The sequence below is a fragment of the Habropoda laboriosa genome, unplaced genomic scaffold (assembly GCF_001263275.1).
Source record: "Habropoda laboriosa isolate 0110345459 unplaced genomic scaffold, ASM126327v1 scaffold207, whole genome shotgun sequence".
NCBI classification, from domain to species: Eukaryota; Metazoa; Arthropoda; class Insecta; order Hymenoptera; family Apidae; genus Habropoda; species Habropoda laboriosa.
Window position 1 is genome coordinate 1,655,923 of NW_017100397.1, and position 20,506 is coordinate 1,676,428.

Below are 20,506 nucleotides of genomic sequence, written 5' to 3' on the forward strand. Positions count from 1 at the left end.
TATAAATTATTAAATTATAATTTTTTTCAGAACATGGCAGAGAATCTGAAGGCAAACGATCGTGGCTATGAGAAGGAAGCCATTGAAAGGAAAGATAAACTGGATCAGCAGGATATCAAGCAGAAAATCATTAAGGATTTGATCATTGAGGAAGCTCTGAGAAACGCAGACTCCGAAGACAGCATAGACTTGCAAAAAGTGTGATTTATATATATGAAAATTGATTAATATACATAATTATTATTATTACCGATGTTGGATAAAGTTCTAAAAGACCCCAGTGACTGTCGAACGAAATTAGGAGGGGTGGGGGAGAGTAGACACCAAATATAAAATATTAGCTTCAGCCAATCATTAGTTTCCGGGGTATCAATGAAAAAATTTCAGTACTTATACATTGTAACTGCGTATACAGACGTTACTAATTCATTGAGTGCTGCCTATCCAGGTGTTACTAAACAACCGTTTTCGCTGTAGCAGCCACTGAAAGCGTGGATTTTAATATAACCTAACCTAATCATGTATGTAATCATCTTGTCGATCAATCGAGCTGGAACACAGCGTCTAATACCGCCGAATATCTAGGCGGTCAACAATATCAGAACAGTCATTGCCTTACCAAAATTTTACGTGGGACACCCTATAGATACTAAGAACTCGACCGCTATTGTGTCATCGGATACTCGACACTGAACGGCAACGACCACTACAGCGAAGACAGTTGTTAGTAACATCTATATATGCAGCATTCAATGTTAGTCACGTCTGTATACGCAGTTTCAATGTGTAATACTGAAAGTTTTTTGTTAATATCTCGGAAATTCATGATTGGCTGAAGCTAATATTTTAAACTTATGGTCCACCCACCCTTCTATCCCTCCTCCGCAAATTTCGTGTCGATCAGCGACCGGGGCTTTTCGGAATTACACCCCTGATGTTTAAATTGAATAATAGGAGAAGGATAAGGTGATGACACGCATGGCTGCTGCGTACTCTTTGGAGAAGATGATAAAGGCTCTGTACGACCTCAAGACTAACGTTGCAGCACGAATAAAGGCTCAAAAAACTGCACATGCACAAAGTAACCAAACTTCGAACTTCAGAGAAAATAGTAATACTCCTAGATCCAAGGATAAACGCACCAACAATTTAATTGAAACTGATGGTATTAAATTGATCAGTTATCAAATTGATAAATTATCGAATTGATAAATTATCGAATTGATCAAATATTGAGGTTAAAATATTGTTAAAAGGTGTGGAAGACAATAGAGCCTGTCCAGAGTTGGAAGCCATTGAAAAGAGGTGCAGAACAGCCGATAGTTTGGCTGGAGATGAGTCACAGAAGCTCTACTTGCCCTGTGTGATGCTTCAAATCTGCAAGGCCTGTGTAAGCATCTCTCATTTGTCCAAATTTTAACATACAACAAGTTTCGTTCCCTTAAAAATTATCTACTAAATAAATTTAATCATTCTCTTTAATCAATGCTCTTCAACTAATTATTCATATAATTCAAAACAACTTTCAGGTACAAGATGATCTAGAAGAAGAATGTTTGGGCAATTACGCGATGGAAGCGGGAAAAATTTGCGACGCTCAAGAACTAAGAGAAGGACAAAAGGGTAGAGAGTCGTGCGCCAGTACAGCTTTAATATTGTCTCAATTACAGCCTCCAGCAGCGGTCTCCGTTCAGTGTCGCCTCGATGGAAACGAGTCTTGCTTACGGCGTTACCATTATCGCTATTTGCATCGGTATCTTCGCTACCCTTATGGTGGACGACGCTTGAACAGCGGTTATGACATGATGAACACCCAACAATCAGATCGATAAAGAGTAAAATCGGTGATGTGACGTTAACGACACATCGAGGATCCTCTCTCTGTCAAGAAACGTGTAGCTCTTCAACAAACATGCGACCTCGAATCGAGCTTTATTTTCAATAGTCAACTTTCAGTGTTTCGTTTACTTTGAGCATTGAATGAGGTCTAAGGTTTGAGGTTAGGTTAAGTTGACGTAACATTTTATCAAGGAGGAAAGAAGTAGTTGCAATCTACGTTGAAGATCTAATTTTGTTTTTAAGTTAAATGGATTAAACGGGGTTGTATAACGTTTAAAATCGATTGGAGAACACTAGGATGACAGCAGGCGAAGTTCCAGTGGCTTCAAGTTTTTGCGTATATAATTGAATACAATAAAGGATGATTCTATTCCGCGCAGATAATATTATTTGATAAAACAGAAAATATATCTTGGGCAAGAAAAATGTTTTCCATTTGTGAGGTGTTTTTCTGTTCTGAATTATAAATGCGACGATGAACGATAGGGGACAATAATAGTCGACTAAAGTTTTGTTATTTTTTTTAGCGATGAATAAATTTGGAAATTTTTTCCCGTACAGGATAGAAATCTTTGAATAAAATCGCAATAATCGATCATGAAGCCATCCTTTGAATTTATCGATATACAAACAAATATAATCGAATTGGGCGCCTCGCAAAGAATCGATTATATAATAAAATGCATTAAAGTAGTCGTTGAACACCAAAAAGTATAATACATGATTACGTTCGATTCTCTCATAATAGATGACTTTCAGCGGTATGTACTCGTACTCGCGGAATAAAAATTTCATTTTCATCACACACTGTTCCGTTCAGCTACACCCGATTAAATACTTCCACATGGTGCTGCATAATTTATTTAATTGTTCTTTAATCGTATTGCCGTATTATTAAGTAACAAAGTGCAACGTATATCGAAGTATATGGATATTAAAGGTTTTCTGGTGAAGTTTGAAAGAGACGTGATGATTCTATTATGGTATAAATTTCTATTTCATCAGATTATAAAAAGCGTGTATCTATTGTGTCTTTGTGTTATCGAAACCATGAATACTGTATGTGTCAGTCGTACATTCGAATGTAATAAATATATTTCAACATAATTGTATTTTATTTCGTTCATTAAAATTTGATGCGATAGTAAATCGATGTGATATTAATAAAATAACCAAGAATTTCGCACATGTTGCTATATAGTCATTAAGATGGTAATTTATAATTTGAATCGATATTGGCATCCAGTGATTGTGTAATCGATTCGAAAATTTCGAGACATTCTGGAGTATATAATTTTAAAAATTCTAGTTGCAATTGAGCGCATTCAGCTAAAATCAAATAGAATATTAAATACGCCCCTTTTTTCATCATGAAGTAAAATAGATTAATATAAACCACATACCCCTCCATTTTGAAACCATTTCTAACTTCTTTCTTAATTCCAAGTTCAATTTATTTATTTCAAAAATAATATTTTTATTATTGTCCAACATTATTCGCCAAAAAAATTTTGTATTAAAATATTTTTTGCGAAATGTTTGTCCCGTTACAATTTTAAATATAAGAATATTTAAATACTCGGATACTTTTTGTCAAACAAGTAATTGAAGTTCTGATACTGATCTCACGTGACCTGTGTCGCACGTTTTGATTGGTTAAACAGAAGATCGTTCGCAAGTAACGGCTCTATTATGTCGTAGATTCTGATGTTCGTAAGAAACGATGCCATTGGTCAGTTCATAAACGCGGTATGTTAACTAGCCGCGAAAGCCTGCAAATCTACAATTACATAATCTATGATTACTAAAAGTGGCGATGGCGTTTTATGGACTGTATTCCTTTGTGAATAAAAAGTGGAGTTTCTGCAGTGTTTTCTATGGAAGACCGGTTTATTAATGTAATATTCGAGATTGCTGATAAAAAAAGGCGAACCAACAAAACGAATACGAGATACAAAACGTGGAGGGAAAAGTGTAAAGGTAGTGGGTACAAGAAAATACATGAGCTCCCGCTTTCGTCCGCCGGCGAACATATTTATCTCCGGCAGCAAATGTAATATTTTGACAAAGAGGTCGAAATAATCTCATCGGTAAAGCACTCCTCACTGTATGTGATCTATTGTGGTACGTTTCACTTTTTGTAAATTGAGATTTTCGATAAATTCTCGTGATCACATGACGTTCCCGCCGTAACCTTCCATGCTCGTTGTAAACACCGTATCGATATACAGGGTGTCCTTGAATTTTGGTAAAATCTTTTCATACATTTTATTGTAATTCTTATATTTCATTCATAGAATTCTATTTGAGCTAAAGAACGTAATTTTAACTGTGATATGAGAATATTTCATCTTGACAATTGTTATTGATATATTTTTTAATTTTCAGTAGGCTAATAAAAAGAGCATAGAAAGATGTCAGAAGCAGAGAAGAAGGAAAATTTTACGATGGAGAGTCAAGGTGCTTGCTCTGAGAGTCTAGAGGAAAGTAAAATTTTGGATAATAGGGGATTCAACTTGACCGAGAGTCAAGATTTTCATCTGGTAGATATAGAGGAAGAAGAATCTTCAAGTAAATCTCAAGAAGATTTAGAAGATACAAAGCAAGAAGAAGTTGTTTCTTCTGTTTCTGGTGATAATACTGAGGTAACTTTGAATGAAATAAATCTAACAATATCTAAAGCAGCTTCTGATGCACAGAATTGTGAGCTTATGAAAGAGGAGGATGCACAGAAGAAAGAATCGCCAAAGAAAACAGAAGGGGGAAATATAGTTAATGAAAGTAACACAGTAGAAAATAAAAGTAAACATTCTGATGAAGATGAGGAAATTATACAATGCACACCACCTGAGGTTCATTCACCATCTAAAAGACAAGCTGGTGACAGTGCAGTGACAAGTCTAAAACGTAAAGCAGGATCATTTGATGAACCACCTAAAAAAATTTTGAAAACATCTAAGGGAGATCTATTCTTACCTGAGAAAAGAGAACTAGAAGAAGATGAAAGTTGTCATTCATTTAAATCTGATGGTTCTCATCATGAACTTTCCAAAAATTGCACTGATACAATTGTTATAATCCCAGAAACTCAGGACGTTGGAGAGGATGATATAGAAACTATCTTAGAAAAACCGACAAAATATGAGGAAAAAACCAAGGATGAAAGGCATCCTGAATTGGGAATGAAAGATTATGAAATAGATAAGAATGAAAATTTTAATGATACATCAAAATTAAATGAAGCTCTTTTGAACAAAGAACATAATGAAGAGGTATTTGATGCAAAAAGTATTACGCAATCTAATGATAGTAGGAAATCACCGATTCAAATAAAAGAGAAAGATTCTACATCTTCACTTATAGTAGTAACAGGTGAAAAAATAAAATCGGATTCAAATAATAAAAGTACAGATATAAAAATAACGAACAGTGAAGAAGTAGAAGACAAGGAAAATGGTGTTGAATCTAAAAGGCATGCTAATTTAGAAAAAAGTAGTGATATTCAGGAAATACCAGTTTCAAAGGAAATAAATGAATCTCATTCTAATATGTACTCCGGAAATATGTGTAAACCAAGACAGAGTGTAGAACTTATATACGATCGAACTACAATTCATGATGTCAAACCAAAATCCAAAGAACTAGTAGAAATTGATGAAGATGGAGAAAAGATTGTTCTAGATTCCTCTCAAGAAGATTCTGATACAAAAGCAGAAAATAAGACTATCTTAGATAATTCAAAGTCTGAAACAATATATAAAAGCTGTTACGACAGTAAAAGTAGTAGTGATTTTAGTTACAAATCAATAGAGAATACCAAAGAATCATCTCTTGATTCAGCTAAATCTGGTAGTAAACTGGTAAATGGAAGTAGCGAATCCAAAAGGTGTGATACTGACAGTACAGCTAGTTTACAATCCGACACATTTAGCGATATACCAGTTGGTCTTGACAAAGCTGACAACAATATTTCTACATCTGTACATAATATAAACAAGCAGATCAAACCAATCTCTGTATCTAAGGATAGCGATCACGCTGATTTATTAAGTGTAAGTGAGAATGAACCTGATGTTTTTATAGTAGATGATAAAAGTAAGTCAAATTTAACTCACAGTAGCTCTATCACAAAAGCCTTGCAAGTGGAAAAAGAAATCGGTATATATGTTAGAATGAAATGTTTATTACACGTCGATGAAGGTACAAAAGAATTTGTAAGTAAAGAAATCACTGGCGTACAGTGCGAAGCCATCACTACAGAGCCTATTTCAATGAGACAAAAAAACAATGATACGTCTGCTTCGTTAGCAGACATTTCTGGAAATGACAATAAGGATACATCTCCGGGATCTGTGAACAGTAATCCGCAGTTGTATCAATTGAATCCTTCCAGACTTTCGTTCGCTTCTACGGTGAGTTCTTTAAGTTCCATATCTAGCGCTGCTTCGCTGGCAGCGAAATTTGCAATCAGAGATAATATGCATTTTTCATTGCCGAGAGCGCCTGCAAAACACGCAAAACGGCATGCCCAAGATATACATTTATTGAATGATAAACAAGCGGCGGATGAAGCATACGAACGTTTCACTAAAGAATGGCAGAATAGTAATCTTCTCACAACAACTATTCTAAATTTTGCGAACACAGAACTCACTGGAATTGATACGTACAATGTCAGTAACGAGAGGATAGACGACCAATTACAAAAGATTCGTTCTTCTACTCCAGAGGTTCCACAAGACCTAATACAGGTACAAACTCCTAAAAGCACAAAAAAGAATAAGTCGGTAAAAAGGTCAAGAAGTAAAAGTACGAAATCAGATGGTCAGTCAAATGGATTAAATAAGGTCTCCACAAAGGCACTAAGTCCTACAGAGAGCAATAATACACCGAGTAGAAAGAAGAACAAAACAGAACATGCGGATAATACATCAACTAACATAGACGTCTCGACAAAACCGCTATCGCAAATGATAACAGACGATTTGATCGGTAAAGATGTTTTTGCTAAATGGTCTGACAATAATTACTACCCTGGTACAGTAATCGATAAAATAAAGGCCAAATATAAGGTTAATTTCTATGACGGAAAGAATAAAGTACTTATAGCTGACTTCGTTATACCAATACCGAAAGTTTTGAAGGAAGGTTTGTCTATATATGCTACTACTAAGAATTACGATTATGGATCGTGTGGTATAATCGTTGACAGTCAAACTGTAAATAACGATGTGTACTATACAGTAGAAACAGACGAGGGAGAGAAATTACGAGTGCAAATTAAGGATATGTCTTTGTCCGCGGATCAAGCTCAGGTATTAAAAGAGGAAATTAATTCGGAAAACAAGAGTCTACCGTCTACGCCTAAAAATTTAGGTCAAATAACCTTAGATAATATGGTTGATGGTAAAAGACGCTCTAAACGAATCGCCACTCCTAGTTTCTCCACGCCTAAGCTTAAATTGATTCAATCTCCTAGTAAATCTGAGCTGGAACCATCTGTTTCTGGTATTGCTTCTACAGTTAAAAAAGACAAGAAATTATCCTCTGAGAGTGATGGCGTCTCTAGCGATTCCAATATTTCCGTGAAAGACGAAGTGTACTCCATTGGTGTACAGCCTGAGATAATTGGTACTCCATATGAGCAAATTGTGAAAGGACCACAAAATCGAATCAAAAGCAAGTCAAGAAGTAAAAAAAAAGCGGATGATGAGGAAACTATCGCCGTGTTTGGTCCAATTCCACGTACAGACTCAAATCTCTTTAAAGGCATGTCTTTTATTCTCACATGTGCACCTTTAGAAACTATAGATCGGTTTCAGTCTGAGTGCAAGGATTATGGTTCAGAAACGGGAACAGAAACTGAAGAAGAATGGGTGAAAAAGCCTTTTGTAAGGGATAGATTAAATACACAAATAGTAGCGGGTGGCGGAAAAGTATATACGGACTTCAATGAAATACCCCAAGATGAGTACAAATATACAAAATTAATAACGAATGTGCCAAACACAACTGCAAAGACTCTGCTGTGCCTCTCAGTCGGCATACCCGCGTATAATCATAATTGGATAATAAGATGTTGCCAAGAGGTAAGTATTGTAACTGCATAGATTATAAATATACATATGAAAATCTATGAGTTTATCTAATTTTAATTTTTATTTCTTTTAGGGAAAAATTGTAAATCCAGCTGAGAATGAATTACCTGTGGGATGGAGTTTGAATAAAAATTCGTATATTGACATGTTCCAAAGACCTAGCAACAAACCATTGACCCAAGTGGTTGTAATAATTCCATTTGTAGAGTCTGAGAAACAGTTTGCCCCGTTTTGGCGCCAAATTTGTGAAAATGCAGGTGCTGTTGTCTTATTAGCAGATAAGCCAGGTACGAGATTTTTTGCAATAAAAAATTTTTGTTATTGGAAGTGTAATATTATTCAAAAATAATTATATTATTGTTTTCAGATACAATGGAAAGTTTCGTGGAAGGAACAGTAGTTCTCACGAACAGTTTATGCCCATCTTGGGCGGTCGAAAAAGCTACTGAGCTACAAATTCCATTGCTCTCCACAACATGGATCGTTCAAAGTTTAATAGAAGGAAAATTATGTCCATACGATGATCATTCTCGTTATAAATATAATTATAAGAAAAACTAGATACATTTAACAATCAAGAAAAGCGGTATCCTTAATTTCAAAAACAGGTGAGATTCTGTTTTTGTAGTTTATAAAAATCTTTATTTTCATTGTATTATTCTGAATATATTTGATTAAACTGAACTGTTATTTCTATATCGTTATCAGACACTTTGAGGTATATCTATTTCTTTATGCACTTATCAGTGTAAAAGTACCAGTACTTTAGAAAATATTTGAGATACATTTCGTCATAATGTTAAAAAAATCTGTTTTCATAAGTGTCTGATAAAAAAAAATTAAACTGCGATAATTAAATATATGATTCTCTAGACGAAAAATGTATATGTAAAGTTAGATTACGATCGAAAATATCGAAACATATTTTAATTGAAAAAGAACATCTCTGTGTACTGTATGGATATATCTGGTGTAAAGATTTCTTTTTTTTTGTGATTACTCATTATACAGAACTTACATATGCTTGTTACACACAATTGCTTATCGTAAAGATAAAACAAAAACGTAGCGTTAAAATTTTGTAACATTTTGTATAAATCAAATTCTAAATCAGAAATCACTTTTATAAAAAAAAGAGAAAAAATACAAAAACAAATTGTAATTTTAAAAAAGTTACATGATTTTTGGTCATAACTTGCGCAATTTAACATTATTACTTGTTCCATTTACATTATCGTCAATAAGTTTAATGTAAACCAAAAAATAGTAACGTACAATTTCGTCACAAGTTGTTTTAAATATAGTTTTGCAAAGAAAAGTTAAAAAAAGGAATACGAACCATATAATATACTTAGAGATCTAATGATAATTCATATTTACATTGATGGTGTAAATAATTCAGTGCATTGTTTTTTCCATGTTAGCATATTCATGATAATCAAATAACGCATTTAATTGTACGAAAATTATGATTAATTTTAAGAACCAACTTCTGCTTAAAACTATTGATAATCGTTGTCTGTTTCTAAAAGGAGCTACACACGAAAAATACATACATTTCGGATTTTATGCTATCAAGAAACAGACAGTTACTATGAAACACTATTTTCTTTTTTAATGAAGACATTATCCTAACTTGAGCTTTGTTGGCTTTAATTTGGAAATATTTGATATCTTTAGTTTATACCATTGACATACATAGCAAAATATTAAAAAACTCTATAAATCAAAGCTGATAATGGGTGGTATATCCTGTAAATATTTTTTTACTTAAAATTATAGTGAAAGATCATACAAATCTATTTACATTAAACTTTTTATGTACTGGATATATATCCCATTGAATAAGAAAACTTATGAAAAGCTTTGTCACCTATACAACATAGGGGATATATGTTCAGAAAAAAGACAACAAATATCAAGCGAGTTGCCTATAAATACTTCAAGTTAAGATAGCATTAATGATTTTTAATGATGAAAGATACGAAAGATGTATCTTAAAAGAGCGTTTGCGATACTTTCATTAATTCAACTTACAGAATAAACTTTCTGTTAAACCAAAAATATTGATGAAACGAAATAAGAAAATGTATGTGGCAAGTGCACATGTGCGAGTGTGTATATATAAGTAAATATATACATATATTACAAATTTTATTATGTAAGATGTAGCTATTATGTAAAATGTTTTGGGGATAAAATACAATGACATATTTTGGCAAAACATTTGTTCATTGTTTAAAAACTAGCAGCGTACAAGCAGTTATATATTAATATTCCACATATAGTACAGCATTCTTTGAATGAATGTACAAACGTTTAATAAAATCATTTTTTATTTTAAGGATTGTACCAATCAAGGAACAACAAAGAAAACGACATAACTAATAGAAAAAAGAGAATCCACACTCTGAGCCCAGCATTCCTTTGAATTGCTTGTCTAATCTGTTCATTAGCTTCTTTCACATTCTCGGTGGATCCAACAACTGTTGTCATTAAACGGTCCAAGTCCTTATCTTGATCTAATACTTTATCTGTAAATATCTCTTGAAGTTCAGCTATATGTACAACCTTGCTTTCAATTTGTTTCACCTCTTCTGTCAGTGTATTAAGTTCATTATACAACTGTTCGTTTTCTGCTTCAAACAATTGTATATCTTCTGGTGATATTTCTTCTTCATACATTAATGCATTAATATCTCCATTTATCTCCTGTATTTTCATAGGACTAGATTCATTAGAGTCAAATTTATCTTCTACCTTTTCCATTGTATTTAAATTAGACCTTTTTGTTTCACCTTCAAATTGTTTCATAGGTTTTGTGTCTAATTCTAGTTTGGCAATTTTCCTTATTTCCACTGCTCTTTTTACTCGCATTGCTTTTTGCTCTGAATAGATTTTGCAAACATTCTTCAAATAATCTTCAATTAATAATAACATAATTTCTCTATGCTCTAAATTCTGTGAAGAGACTTCAGAACCTGCTATTTCCCTTTTTAAGTCCTTAATTAATTGGGAGCAAGTACTCATTATTTTTTGTGCACCAATGTCAATTTCATCACGGTCTGCATCTGTCATACTTGGTACATTTGACAAATAATTTGAAAAGTTCAGGTATGCTTTACGGTTTTCCAACAAGAATTCACGTAATTTCGAAATTTGTGCTACAACACCTTGTGCTTTTATGAAAAAGGCACTTTTACTTTTTGCCTTTTTCAAAGTACGAGTAGTGCTCACACCTCTCAAATCCTTGTTACGAAGACCAACTGTCTTCACACTTGCTTTAAATAATGCACTGATGTCCATTGTTAATTTTTGTTTAAATAAACTGTTCTATACAGTGATTAATAAGAAAGGCACTTTATTATATAGTACATTGATAACACCCTATGGCCTTCAGGTGCTTGACAGGTAAAAGTTTCAAATAAAGTTAATTATAATTCTTATTAGAAACGAAATGATGTATATAATGCCATATGAAATTTACATAAATAATGCTGTGGTTTCAATTAAATGTTTTACTTCCTCATAATGCTTATATGGCAAACTATCACAATACTTAACCTAAAAATTAAAAAAGGACTTAAAAATGTGAAAAATTAGTCCACTTTAACGATTGATGAAAAATCTATGATTAATAGAATAAAAAACTTGATGCGCATACGTGCATAATACTGTGATAATTTTGTTATAAATGTCTGATTTATTAACCCAATGACGATTAAACTTATGACGAAAGAAATTGTGCTGTCACTTTTTGGAATAATTTGTACTTTATCTTGTATTATATCATGTAGAATGTAATGATGAAAACATATTTTTACATATATTCGTTTACAATTTTTTACAAATTTGAACTCTTCAGTATTTGTCAAAATGCGTAGAAATACACAATAAACATAGAATGTATGACATGAGAAATTATGTTTTTGAGAGATGAAATTTTATTTAGAGTTAAGAAGCGCGTACTTGAATCAAGTTGAATAACTTGAAAGAAAGCTTAAAATTTCAAGAAATAATTAAACACAAAAACATATAAAATCGAATTATTCTCATGGGAACCGTATAGTCGGTACTGCAGTCTACGATTTTCGAAAACCGGAACACGTAGCCGAATGGAACACTACTATCGAAATGACAAGATGGCACGTCAGCAGCAAGCAGACGTGGACGAATTGTTCGACGTGAAAAATCACTTTTATATTGGCAATTATCAACAATGTATCAACGAAGCACAAAAAATCAAGGTTTGTTTGTTCTTGGCATGTTTTTTAGGAACGTTGTTCCCATTTTTCTATTTTAGTAAAACAATTTTTTTATCCCTCATTAGAATGAATTGTTACTCTAGCTTTTCGTAGATGATGTTAATTTAATTTCTATCCATGTGTGTTAGAAGTGATTTTAAATACATAAGACAGAATGTTAATGTCATTTTTTTTTATTGTCGTAGTCATCTTCGCCGGAGGTGGCAATGGAACGTGACGTATTTCTCTATCGTGCGTACATAGCGCAACGAAAATTCCGCGTTGTACTAGATGAAATTAATAATTCGTCACCACCTGATTTACAACCATTGAAAATGTTAGCTGATTATTTTGCAAATCCCGGACGTAGAGAGGCAATAGTCGCAGAATTGCAACAAGCGACGAATCGTGCTAATTATGATAATCACAACTTTTTGATTGTTGCTGCAACCATTTACTATCATGAAAAGAACTTGGAAGCAGCTCTAAGGATACTCCGCAATGTTGATCACTTAGAATGCTTAGCCTTAACATTGCAGATTTATTTGAAGATGGATCGATTGGATCTGGCGAAGAAAGAATTAGTAACTATGCAAGAAAAAGATGATGATGCCACTTTAACTCAGTTGGCACAAGCATGGTTAAATATTAGCAGTGGTGGTGATAAATTGCAAGATGCTTATTATATATTCCAGGTACATAATATATTGATATCATATAATATGTATAGTTTGAAGTGATTTCTTTATTGTGTCATAATTTTAGGATATGATAGATAAACATTCCAGTACCAGTATGTTGTTAAATGGACAAGCTACTTGCTTTATTGGGCAAGCTAAGTATGAAGAGGCTGAAACAGCTTTGCAAGAATCCTTGGATAAGGATAGTAACAATCCAGATACATTAATCAATATGATTGTTCTCTCTCAACATATGGGAAAACCACCTGAAGTTGCTAATCGTTATTTGAGTCAGCTGAAGGATTCACACTTAGAGCATCCATTTGTTAAAGAGTATTTACAAAAAGAGATAGAATTCCAGAGGCTCAGAAAGCAGTATTCTTCGTCTGCCTAAACTGTATCAAGTCATAGCATTTTATGAATTAAATTAAACAAGAGTAAACGAGAGTGTTGTAACAATACAGAATCTAGATGCAGAGATGCTATGAGATTAGAATGTTACTGCAGGGTATACGCACTTCTACATGAATATTCATGGTCTTCATTCTTCATAGAAGAATATTATTATTTTCTGATTTTATACAAAGAAATTTTCACTTTTTGCATGAAATTTTTACAGTACTTACAATTGGCAAATAAAAATGAAAGACGAGTATAAAACTATTTACAATTTTTACACATATAATTAAAACTTATAAAAAAAAGAAGAAAAACAGAAACTAGGTATTTACTTCATTTACTCTCTCAATAAAATATTTACAATAAGAAGTAACAATATGGCTGCCATTTTATAATACAATTATAAAGTAGAAATGTGAAAAGAATATCCGAAATTTCTTTTTGCATGCATTTTAACATACATTAGACCAGTGTATGTATTATTTAATAAAGTTCCAACTCATGTATCAAACACAGTATGAAAATTTGTTTTGTACATCGATGTACCGATAAAAACAAACACATAAAATGTTGTATGTTAAGCTCCTAAATAATTTTATCAATGTTCTTCCTTTCATACATTAAATAAAATACAAAAAATTCAAGCGATAGACAACTTCTCTCTCTTGACTCATTCGGTAAGTCTGAATTTTCTCTTTGTCTCGCCATCTAACGTCGTGTCGTGTAAATGCCTAGTGTCAAGCCGAGAAACGTCTATTACATCGAAGAATTCGAAAATTTAAACGGGCAAGTTTAATTAGTCGGAATGCGTTAAAAGTGATAAGGGTCTCGTGTAAATCCTTAGGACGTAATTACCGTGGAAAATAATAAGCCTTTATCTAAAATCGCGAACCATTTACTGGATTCCGGCGGGAGATACAATCGTATCAAGACACTTAAATATCATCATTCTCCGGTTAACAGTTCGGAAAACGTCCAGGAATCAGATCGCTGAACTTTTTCATTGGGAAATATCGTATTAGATCAAACAAAGATCTTCGTAATATGGCGACACGGAATAGGTATACAATCATTTCTGACTGTGTTGTTGAAATAATGGTGGGTGTAATACTAGTTTCTTCCACAATTGCATTTTGCTCTCTGTCATTTCATCGTCTCCGTCAGTTACCAAGTTGCATAATTTTCAAACTCTCTTTTGTTCACTATTCTCGACGTTATTATACACGACAGGTAGTTTTTTTTTTACATGATACATTTTGAATATAACTGATAAATGTTCTGTGTGTATCTATAATCGTGATTGTTTTGTACCGTGTGTACTACGTGTTAGAAATAATTTTCTAATTATACAGTATTACAATATTGGTTTAACGTAACCTACAATATATAATGTTCTTCTAATATACAACACATGATAAAGCTGTTAATTAGCTGAATTAGTGTTACGTTTTAAGATCTTGATGTGTTTTTAGGAACGCACTTTGCCAATCATAAATCTGTACACTGCTAAGAATTTGGGAAATATAAAGACTCAATACTTAAACGCTGCAGCAAACTCCTGAGCAAAAGTACTATTTACTGTTGGAATTACATGACAATACATGAGTTACAATAAGAGAAACAAGTTTATGTATAAATAATTTAAAGGAGATTATTAGTTGATATTAAGGGAATCACATGTGTTGAAACAAGATACATAGTTTATATTTAGTTCTCATGAAATTTGTATGTTATTTATTTAATGCTTAGTCGAAATATTGTCAATTGCTCTATGTTGATTAGTTATATTTAATGAATTATATTTTATCCTGTTATTTGCCAATGTTTTTATTATACATGCAATGAACAAATATAATAACAGGGAGAAAAGATTTCAATATATTAATGATAGATGCAGAATTGTCTGTGAATGAACTTTATTTTTAAATTTGAATTTAATGTAAATTGATGTAAATAACATTCAGTATACTCAATGCATTATATATTATAATAGTTGCTCCATTAAAGAGTATAGAGGTTCTCCTAAATTTAAGTAGCACATTTTGTAGCATTTTGTACATTTATTTTGACTATGTATCACACTATGTATCCACCACAAATAATGGTGCAGATAATGGGTGGCCAACAGGCAAATGGACAGTGTCCACCAGTTCAAACACATACAATGCATATTCATGGTGCAAGTGCGTTCCATCAGACTGAATATACAAAGTATCGCTCAGATGCTTGTTCACAGAATAGACACCAAATGATACAGGTACATTATTCTACGTTTAAATTATTAGTATAACTTATTTATTGACAAAAATTGTCTTGAGTACAAGCAGTATTCTTGCAGACAGGATCTTATCCACTGGAGCTATTGCAATTGATGGGAGTTGAGGTACCATCTCTACGGCATATAGAGTATATCCAATCAAATAATGGCACCTCTTCGCAACATTGGCAGAGACGTGTAAATACATCAAACAATACACCTATTATACCATCTCCACATATTGCCTTTAGGCCCAACAACAATGGTTTAGCAAACAAAAAATCTAATTGGTATAATAAACTAAGCAAAAGAAATTCTTTTCAAGATTCTTATATAAACAATGAAAAATATGGCAGTGATAGTGGCTTCAGTTCTCGATCTCCAACACCAAATAAACATCATATTGACAGTAGTCAAACAGAAAGCTCGGATGAACGAGATTCTGTAATTTCTTCGGTTGAACAAAGTATGAAGTGAGTATTGTTTCTTTAAGTAGAGAACAAAATTTCTTAATATATAAACTCAGGAGACTGTTTTGTTGTAGAAAATCGCACAAAATACATCCAAATAATGTTACAAACAACAGAATAATGCAATATGGTATAATCTCAAATACTTCCACACATCAATTTTATCAAAATCAAAGACCTGTTAATTGTTATCCCACTACCATGTCAACATCTAGGACTCAAGTACAAACTTACCAAAATAAAAGAAGATATCATTCAGGTATGTTTATATTGATGATACAGTGAATCAATTCATCTATTCATTTACATTTAGAAGCAAATTGTATTTGTAGGAAGGAACAGTCCACCTCCTCAAAGATTACAAAGAAACAAAAGATACATGGGATTATTGTCACCTAATTATCACGCATTTCCTAGATACGGAATTGCCCCAGATCGGTTCCTCGCTAGATCACATTTAGTTGAAGTAACACGTACACCGGAGGATTTACTTAATGGAACAATTTGGGATAAACTTTCCAAAGATGTTTGGTTAAAATTCATGCTAAATCAACAGACTGAAACTGTTTATAGGAATAAAATGATGCTTTGGAGATATCTTTATGTTTACATCAAGGTAACATAATGCTATTATTAAGACTGCATAGATGAATGTCAACTTGAATTGTAATATTTATTTCTAGACTGCATTTCCTAAGTATGGTCTGTTTTTGGTTGGCTCAACAATGAATGGTTTTGGATCAGATAATAGTGATGTTGACATGTGTCTTTTAGTGAGGCATACAGAAATGGATCAAAGGAATGAAGCTATTGGTCATTTAGAACAAATATTGAAATGCCTCAAGAGATGCGGTATGCCAATCTACATGCTAGTTTTACATTAAATAGTTCATCATAAAATTTTGAATAAACACACCAATGCTTTCTTCTATTGACAGATTTTATAGAACAATTAGAACTTATACAAGCAAAGGTACCAATTCTAAAATTCCACGATTCGATACAAAATTTAGAGGTCGATTTAAATTGTAACAATGCTGTTGGTATTCGGAATACTCATCTTCTTTATTGTTACTCTCGAAGTAAGGTCGTAATAATGAATAAAGAAAATTTTATCAGTATAAAATATATTTTATTAACTAATTTTACAGTTGATTGGAGAGTGAGACCACTGGTACTCGTGGTTAAACTTTGGGCTCAATCTCAGGATATTAACGATGCCAAGAATATGACAATATCTAGCTATTCCTTAGTTCTTATGGTTATTCATTTTTTGCAGTGTATGTATACACGTTTCTCTTTAATTTCATTAACCTACACATATATCAACTTCAATACTTATTTATTGTAGGTGGTGTCAATCCACCGGTTTTACCTTGTTTACATTCCCTTTACGAGGGCAAATTCGCACCGCACACGGACATTCATTGCATAGACATTCAAGAAGAACTGGACATTCCATCTACTGTACATCGGCCTAGGAATCGACAATCTTTAGGGGAACTGTTTATCGAATTTTTTCGATACTATGTCATGTTTGAGTGAGTAAAAAAAAATGACGGTATATTACGGTCTCTATTTCAATGAACAAAATTATATTAAGTCGATAATGTTTAATTAGTTTCAATCAGTATGCGATATCAGTACGTTTGGCTAACAAAATACCGATAGAAGAATGTCGAAGGGCACGATCTTATAAAAATGATCCTCATCAGTGGAAGTATTTATGCATTGAAGGTAAATATAGCAAGTGAAGAACCACAGAAAATATGAATGCTCTATAATTAACAGGTGTCTATGTATGCACAGAACCATTCGATTTAACCAACACTGCTAGATCAGTCTACGATCCGGATGTGTTCGCAAGGATCAAACATGTATTCGATTGTACATACCAGAACTTGAAGGAACATCATGACCTAGCCAGAATATTCGTCAAGGTAGATTCTAATTCACCGTATATCGTGACGTAACCACGTTCGTCACAGGCTAGTATAGAAAATACTCGTATATTATCTAGTATAATTTTATATATTTGAAAACGGTTTATTTTTGCGATTGGCCTCTTCTCGATAATTATTCGAGGCGATTCGACTGATTCTACCACCTGTGTATGAGGATAAAAAAAGTACAATGAGGTAATTTTCATACGCTTACCTTGAGCTATAATACGCTCTCGTATCTTGTGATAATGGCCTGCGCTTTTTGTGCGACGGCTCATCTTTGTTGCGTTTAGAAGATCGAGTTCATTGTCTCATCTCTCCCTCTCTCGTTTCGTTTTCGTTTTATTTCCTTTTAGAAGAAATATGTAAAGCCACTTTTTGCCACACGAGTTGTAATAAGTTTTCTTTGAAACACGTATCATACCAGTGCAATAATATTCGTGATTTGCAAGGATTGTGGCTACTGTACACACAAATGCAACGTTTATTTTCGTATAAAACTATCATTGTCATAATTCAGGGCTTTTTCTCTATTTAATTTGGATGTGTAGTCTCTTTTCATAAAATTGTTAAACATGAAAATGTGGTGCCTTAAAATTGTCGGCTACTATAATTTACTTAATACGTAGCCCCTCGTTAACCTAAGCAAAACAAATTTCGGTTCCTCTTGACAGTTACTTATAGTAAAAGATCAATATTGGCTCAATGCAACGTTAAGAGAAAAACTATACATCTAAAAAATCCTAATACATAACTCTATGCATCTAAAAAGAATGACATGTCACGGAATTTTCTTTAGAATTTAAAGTATTCACATATATGAGGGGAAAAAAAGTACTTATTCTCGATTCAAAACTGCGAAGAACTTAAATTTACATTTGAAAAAATATTAGAAAAAAAGGTATCTCGTCGAGATAATGAAAAAAAATTTTTAAATGTAAAAAAAGATAAAAAATTGTTAGAAAACTGGAATAAGCAAAAATTGAAAAAAGGTATTAACTATATTGGAATTGATACCATCAACAAAAATTAAAAAAAAAATCATTTAACATCAATTAATCGAATGAATTGAAATAATATCACTATATTGTGATGATTGAATTCCGATTATTTGTATCATGTGCCAGAGTAAGATATTATTTTCATCTTTCGTACGTTGAATAATTTTTGTGCATTCAAGCACTTTGCTCAGTATGTATTTTTTAAAAAGGAATTTAAAAAAAAACAGGCCATATCAACTATACATTAAACAATTTTACAAGTAGACTGAACAATATAATTGGTTACATATATTAATTTTCAATAGTTTTTTTTCCTAAGATAATCATTAGTCAAAAGAGTTCCTATTTCTAGTACAGAATAAAAAAAGTCTTTGATTCTACTTCTAGTCTCATTATGACTAGTCCTTTGTTCACTAAAAAAAAAAACGTAAAGTATAACGCGATAAATATATTTGAAGTATCGTATAGAAAACATAAGGCTGTGTTGACAGTATAAAACTTGTTAAGTGCTATGTACAATCTTCAGGCCTGTACAAAAAAGTAAAACTTTTTATTTATAAATCAAAAGCAAAATTAACTGTTTCTTAAACAAGAAAAATTACTGCCATAAGTTTTTCTTTTGTATATATGAACAATAATTCGAGTATGTTAAAATTTTTCGATTTCCAGATAAACAATATTAACGATATATGTCGTATCTTGACAGGCCTAATATATATTTTTCTAATTAATTATTTACTTATTTTTGTAACAGATGTAAAAAATCTAAATATTAAGTGTTTTTCTTCGCTTAAACTGGAAATCCATAATCTTCCCGTTTTTTTGTCAATTCTATGCACATGTTACGCTAAATTTTAAGGCGATAATATCAAACTTTTGTAATTTTGATTTTGTTGTTAAATAAAAACTATTTATATACATAACATTTTTCCGTTAATTCACTGTGTTGTTACTTAATTTTATCGAAAGATTAAGATCGAACGAAAATACAGATATCATGTTAGATTTTATAGGTTAGAAATACATGAAGACCAACTTTTTTTCAAATTAAATTTATTCGTTTCGTAAAATTCCACAATGAATTTCCATATTATATTCTGCAATTAGCGGTGCGCTGTTAGTCGGAAAGAAGAAAAGAAAACAATTTTATGTCGTGTAATGCTGTCTTTGCTTTTTTTTTTCTTTCTCATTCTTAATTTATGATATTCAGTATTCCAAATTCATTACCGCGAGAAGCCAGTACAGACAGAAGAAAAAAAAATATAGCAAAAGGGAGTACGAGGATAAAAAGAACGAAAAAAAGAAAGCATCTAAATTGAAAAGAAATTAGTAGGTAGAACAATACTTTGGTCAGCACGTTAGAACGAGTAAAATACTTTGAACGCTAAATGAACTACTCATATCGTTATAGATAAGAACAATATTCCAAACCCAGGTAATTTTTTTCCCTTTTTCTTTGTGTCAAAACTACGTCTGTCTGCGTCCAAAAAGATAGTAAAGGGCTGTTTCTGTTAGTCGTTTAATTAACGTTTCCATATTTCTTTTTCTTTTCTTTTTTTGCTAAACACTGTCTTA

The 20,506-nt window shown here is 32.4% G+C and overlaps 5 protein-coding genes across 5 annotated transcripts in view; 4 read left to right on the forward strand and 1 right to left on the reverse strand.

Moving 5' to 3' along the window:
- The window catches only part of LOC108575127, a 5,623-nt gene extending 3,072 nt beyond the window's left edge, over nucleotides 1–2,551 (forward strand). The window contains exons 7-10 of the mRNA XM_017937844.1: nucleotides 28–198; nucleotides 955–1,165; nucleotides 1,257–1,390; nucleotides 1,530–2,551. Coding sequence (XP_017793333.1) covers nucleotides 28–198; nucleotides 955–1,165; nucleotides 1,257–1,390; nucleotides 1,530–1,832 — 819 coding nt within the window. The 3' untranslated portion in view covers nucleotides 1,833–2,551. The remainder of the gene's footprint in view (nucleotides 1–27; nucleotides 199–954; nucleotides 1,166–1,256; nucleotides 1,391–1,529) is intronic.
- Nucleotides 2,552–3,663: 1,112 nt separating this feature from the next.
- LOC108575175 lies at nucleotides 3,664–8,498 on the forward strand. The gene is made up of 4 exons (XM_017937902.1): nucleotides 3,664–3,963; nucleotides 4,228–7,928; nucleotides 8,011–8,224; nucleotides 8,305–8,498. The coding sequence occupies exons 2-4, from the start codon at nucleotides 4,254–4,256 to the stop codon at nucleotides 8,496–8,498; spliced, it is 4,083 nt and encodes a 1,360-aa protein (XP_017793391.1). The 5' UTR covers nucleotides 3,664–3,963; nucleotides 4,228–4,253.
- A 1,779-nt stretch (nucleotides 8,499–10,277) lies between these two features.
- On the reverse strand, nucleotides 10,278–11,243 carry LOC108575230 (syntaxin-18). The gene has a single exon (XM_017937972.1). It carries the CDS (start codon nucleotides 11,241–11,243, stop codon nucleotides 10,278–10,280), a length of 966 nt encoding a protein of 321 aa, XP_017793461.1.
- Nucleotides 11,244–12,006: 763 nt separating this feature from the next.
- LOC108575202 (coatomer subunit epsilon) lies at nucleotides 12,007–13,373 on the forward strand. Its single transcript, XM_017937939.1, has 3 exons — nucleotides 12,007–12,184; nucleotides 12,388–12,876; nucleotides 12,947–13,373. The coding sequence occupies exons 1-3, from the start codon at nucleotides 12,053–12,055 to the stop codon at nucleotides 13,253–13,255; spliced, it is 930 nt and encodes a 309-aa protein (XP_017793428.1). The 5' UTR covers nucleotides 12,007–12,052; the 3' UTR covers nucleotides 13,256–13,373.
- A 1,958-nt stretch (nucleotides 13,374–15,331) lies between these two features.
- LOC108575216 (poly(A) RNA polymerase gld-2 homolog A-like) lies at nucleotides 15,332–17,960 on the forward strand. Its single transcript, XM_017937957.1, has 10 exons — nucleotides 15,332–15,517; nucleotides 15,599–15,990; nucleotides 16,044–16,246; nucleotides 16,320–16,603; nucleotides 16,671–16,839; nucleotides 16,926–17,069; nucleotides 17,139–17,267; nucleotides 17,339–17,528; nucleotides 17,609–17,724; nucleotides 17,797–17,960. The coding sequence occupies exons 1-10, from the start codon at nucleotides 15,332–15,334 to the stop codon at nucleotides 17,958–17,960; spliced, it is 1,977 nt and encodes a 658-aa protein (XP_017793446.1).
- Nucleotides 17,961–20,506: the final 2,546 nt, after the last annotated feature.

Excerpts from the sequence above, each read along its gene's own strand:
- LOC108575175 (XM_017937902.1), top strand. The coding sequence starts at position 4,254 with ATGTCAGAAGCAGAGAAGAAGGAAAATTTTACGATGGAGAGTCAAGGT. Across the intron at positions 7,929-8,010 it reads TAATAAGATGTTGCCAAGAG|GGAAAAATTGTAAATCCAGC; the intron begins GTAAGTATTGTA and ends TATTTCTTTTAG. Across the intron at positions 8,225-8,304 it reads CTTATTAGCAGATAAGCCAG|ATACAATGGAAAGTTTCGTG; the intron begins GTACGAGATTTT and ends TATTGTTTTCAG.
- LOC108575230 (XM_017937972.1), bottom strand. The coding sequence starts at position 11,243 with ATGGACATCAGTGCATTATTTAAAGCAAGTGTGAAGACAGTTGGTCTT.
- LOC108575202 (XM_017937939.1), top strand. The coding sequence starts at position 12,053 with ATGGAACACTACTATCGAAATGACAAGATGGCACGTCAGCAGCAAGCA. Across the intron at positions 12,185-12,387 it reads ACGAAGCACAAAAAATCAAG|TCATCTTCGCCGGAGGTGGC; the intron begins GTTTGTTTGTTC and ends TTATTGTCGTAG. Across the intron at positions 12,877-12,946 it reads ATGCTTATTATATATTCCAG|GATATGATAGATAAACATTC; the intron begins GTACATAATATA and ends TCATAATTTTAG.
- LOC108575216 (XM_017937957.1), top strand. The coding sequence starts at position 15,332 with ATGTATCACACTATGTATCCACCACAAATAATGGTGCAGATAATGGGT. Across the intron at positions 15,518-15,598 it reads ATAGACACCAAATGATACAG|ACAGGATCTTATCCACTGGA; the intron begins GTACATTATTCT and ends GTATTCTTGCAG. Across the intron at positions 17,529-17,608 it reads CGATACTATGTCATGTTTGA|TTTCAATCAGTATGCGATAT; the intron begins GTGAGTAAAAAA and ends ATGTTTAATTAG.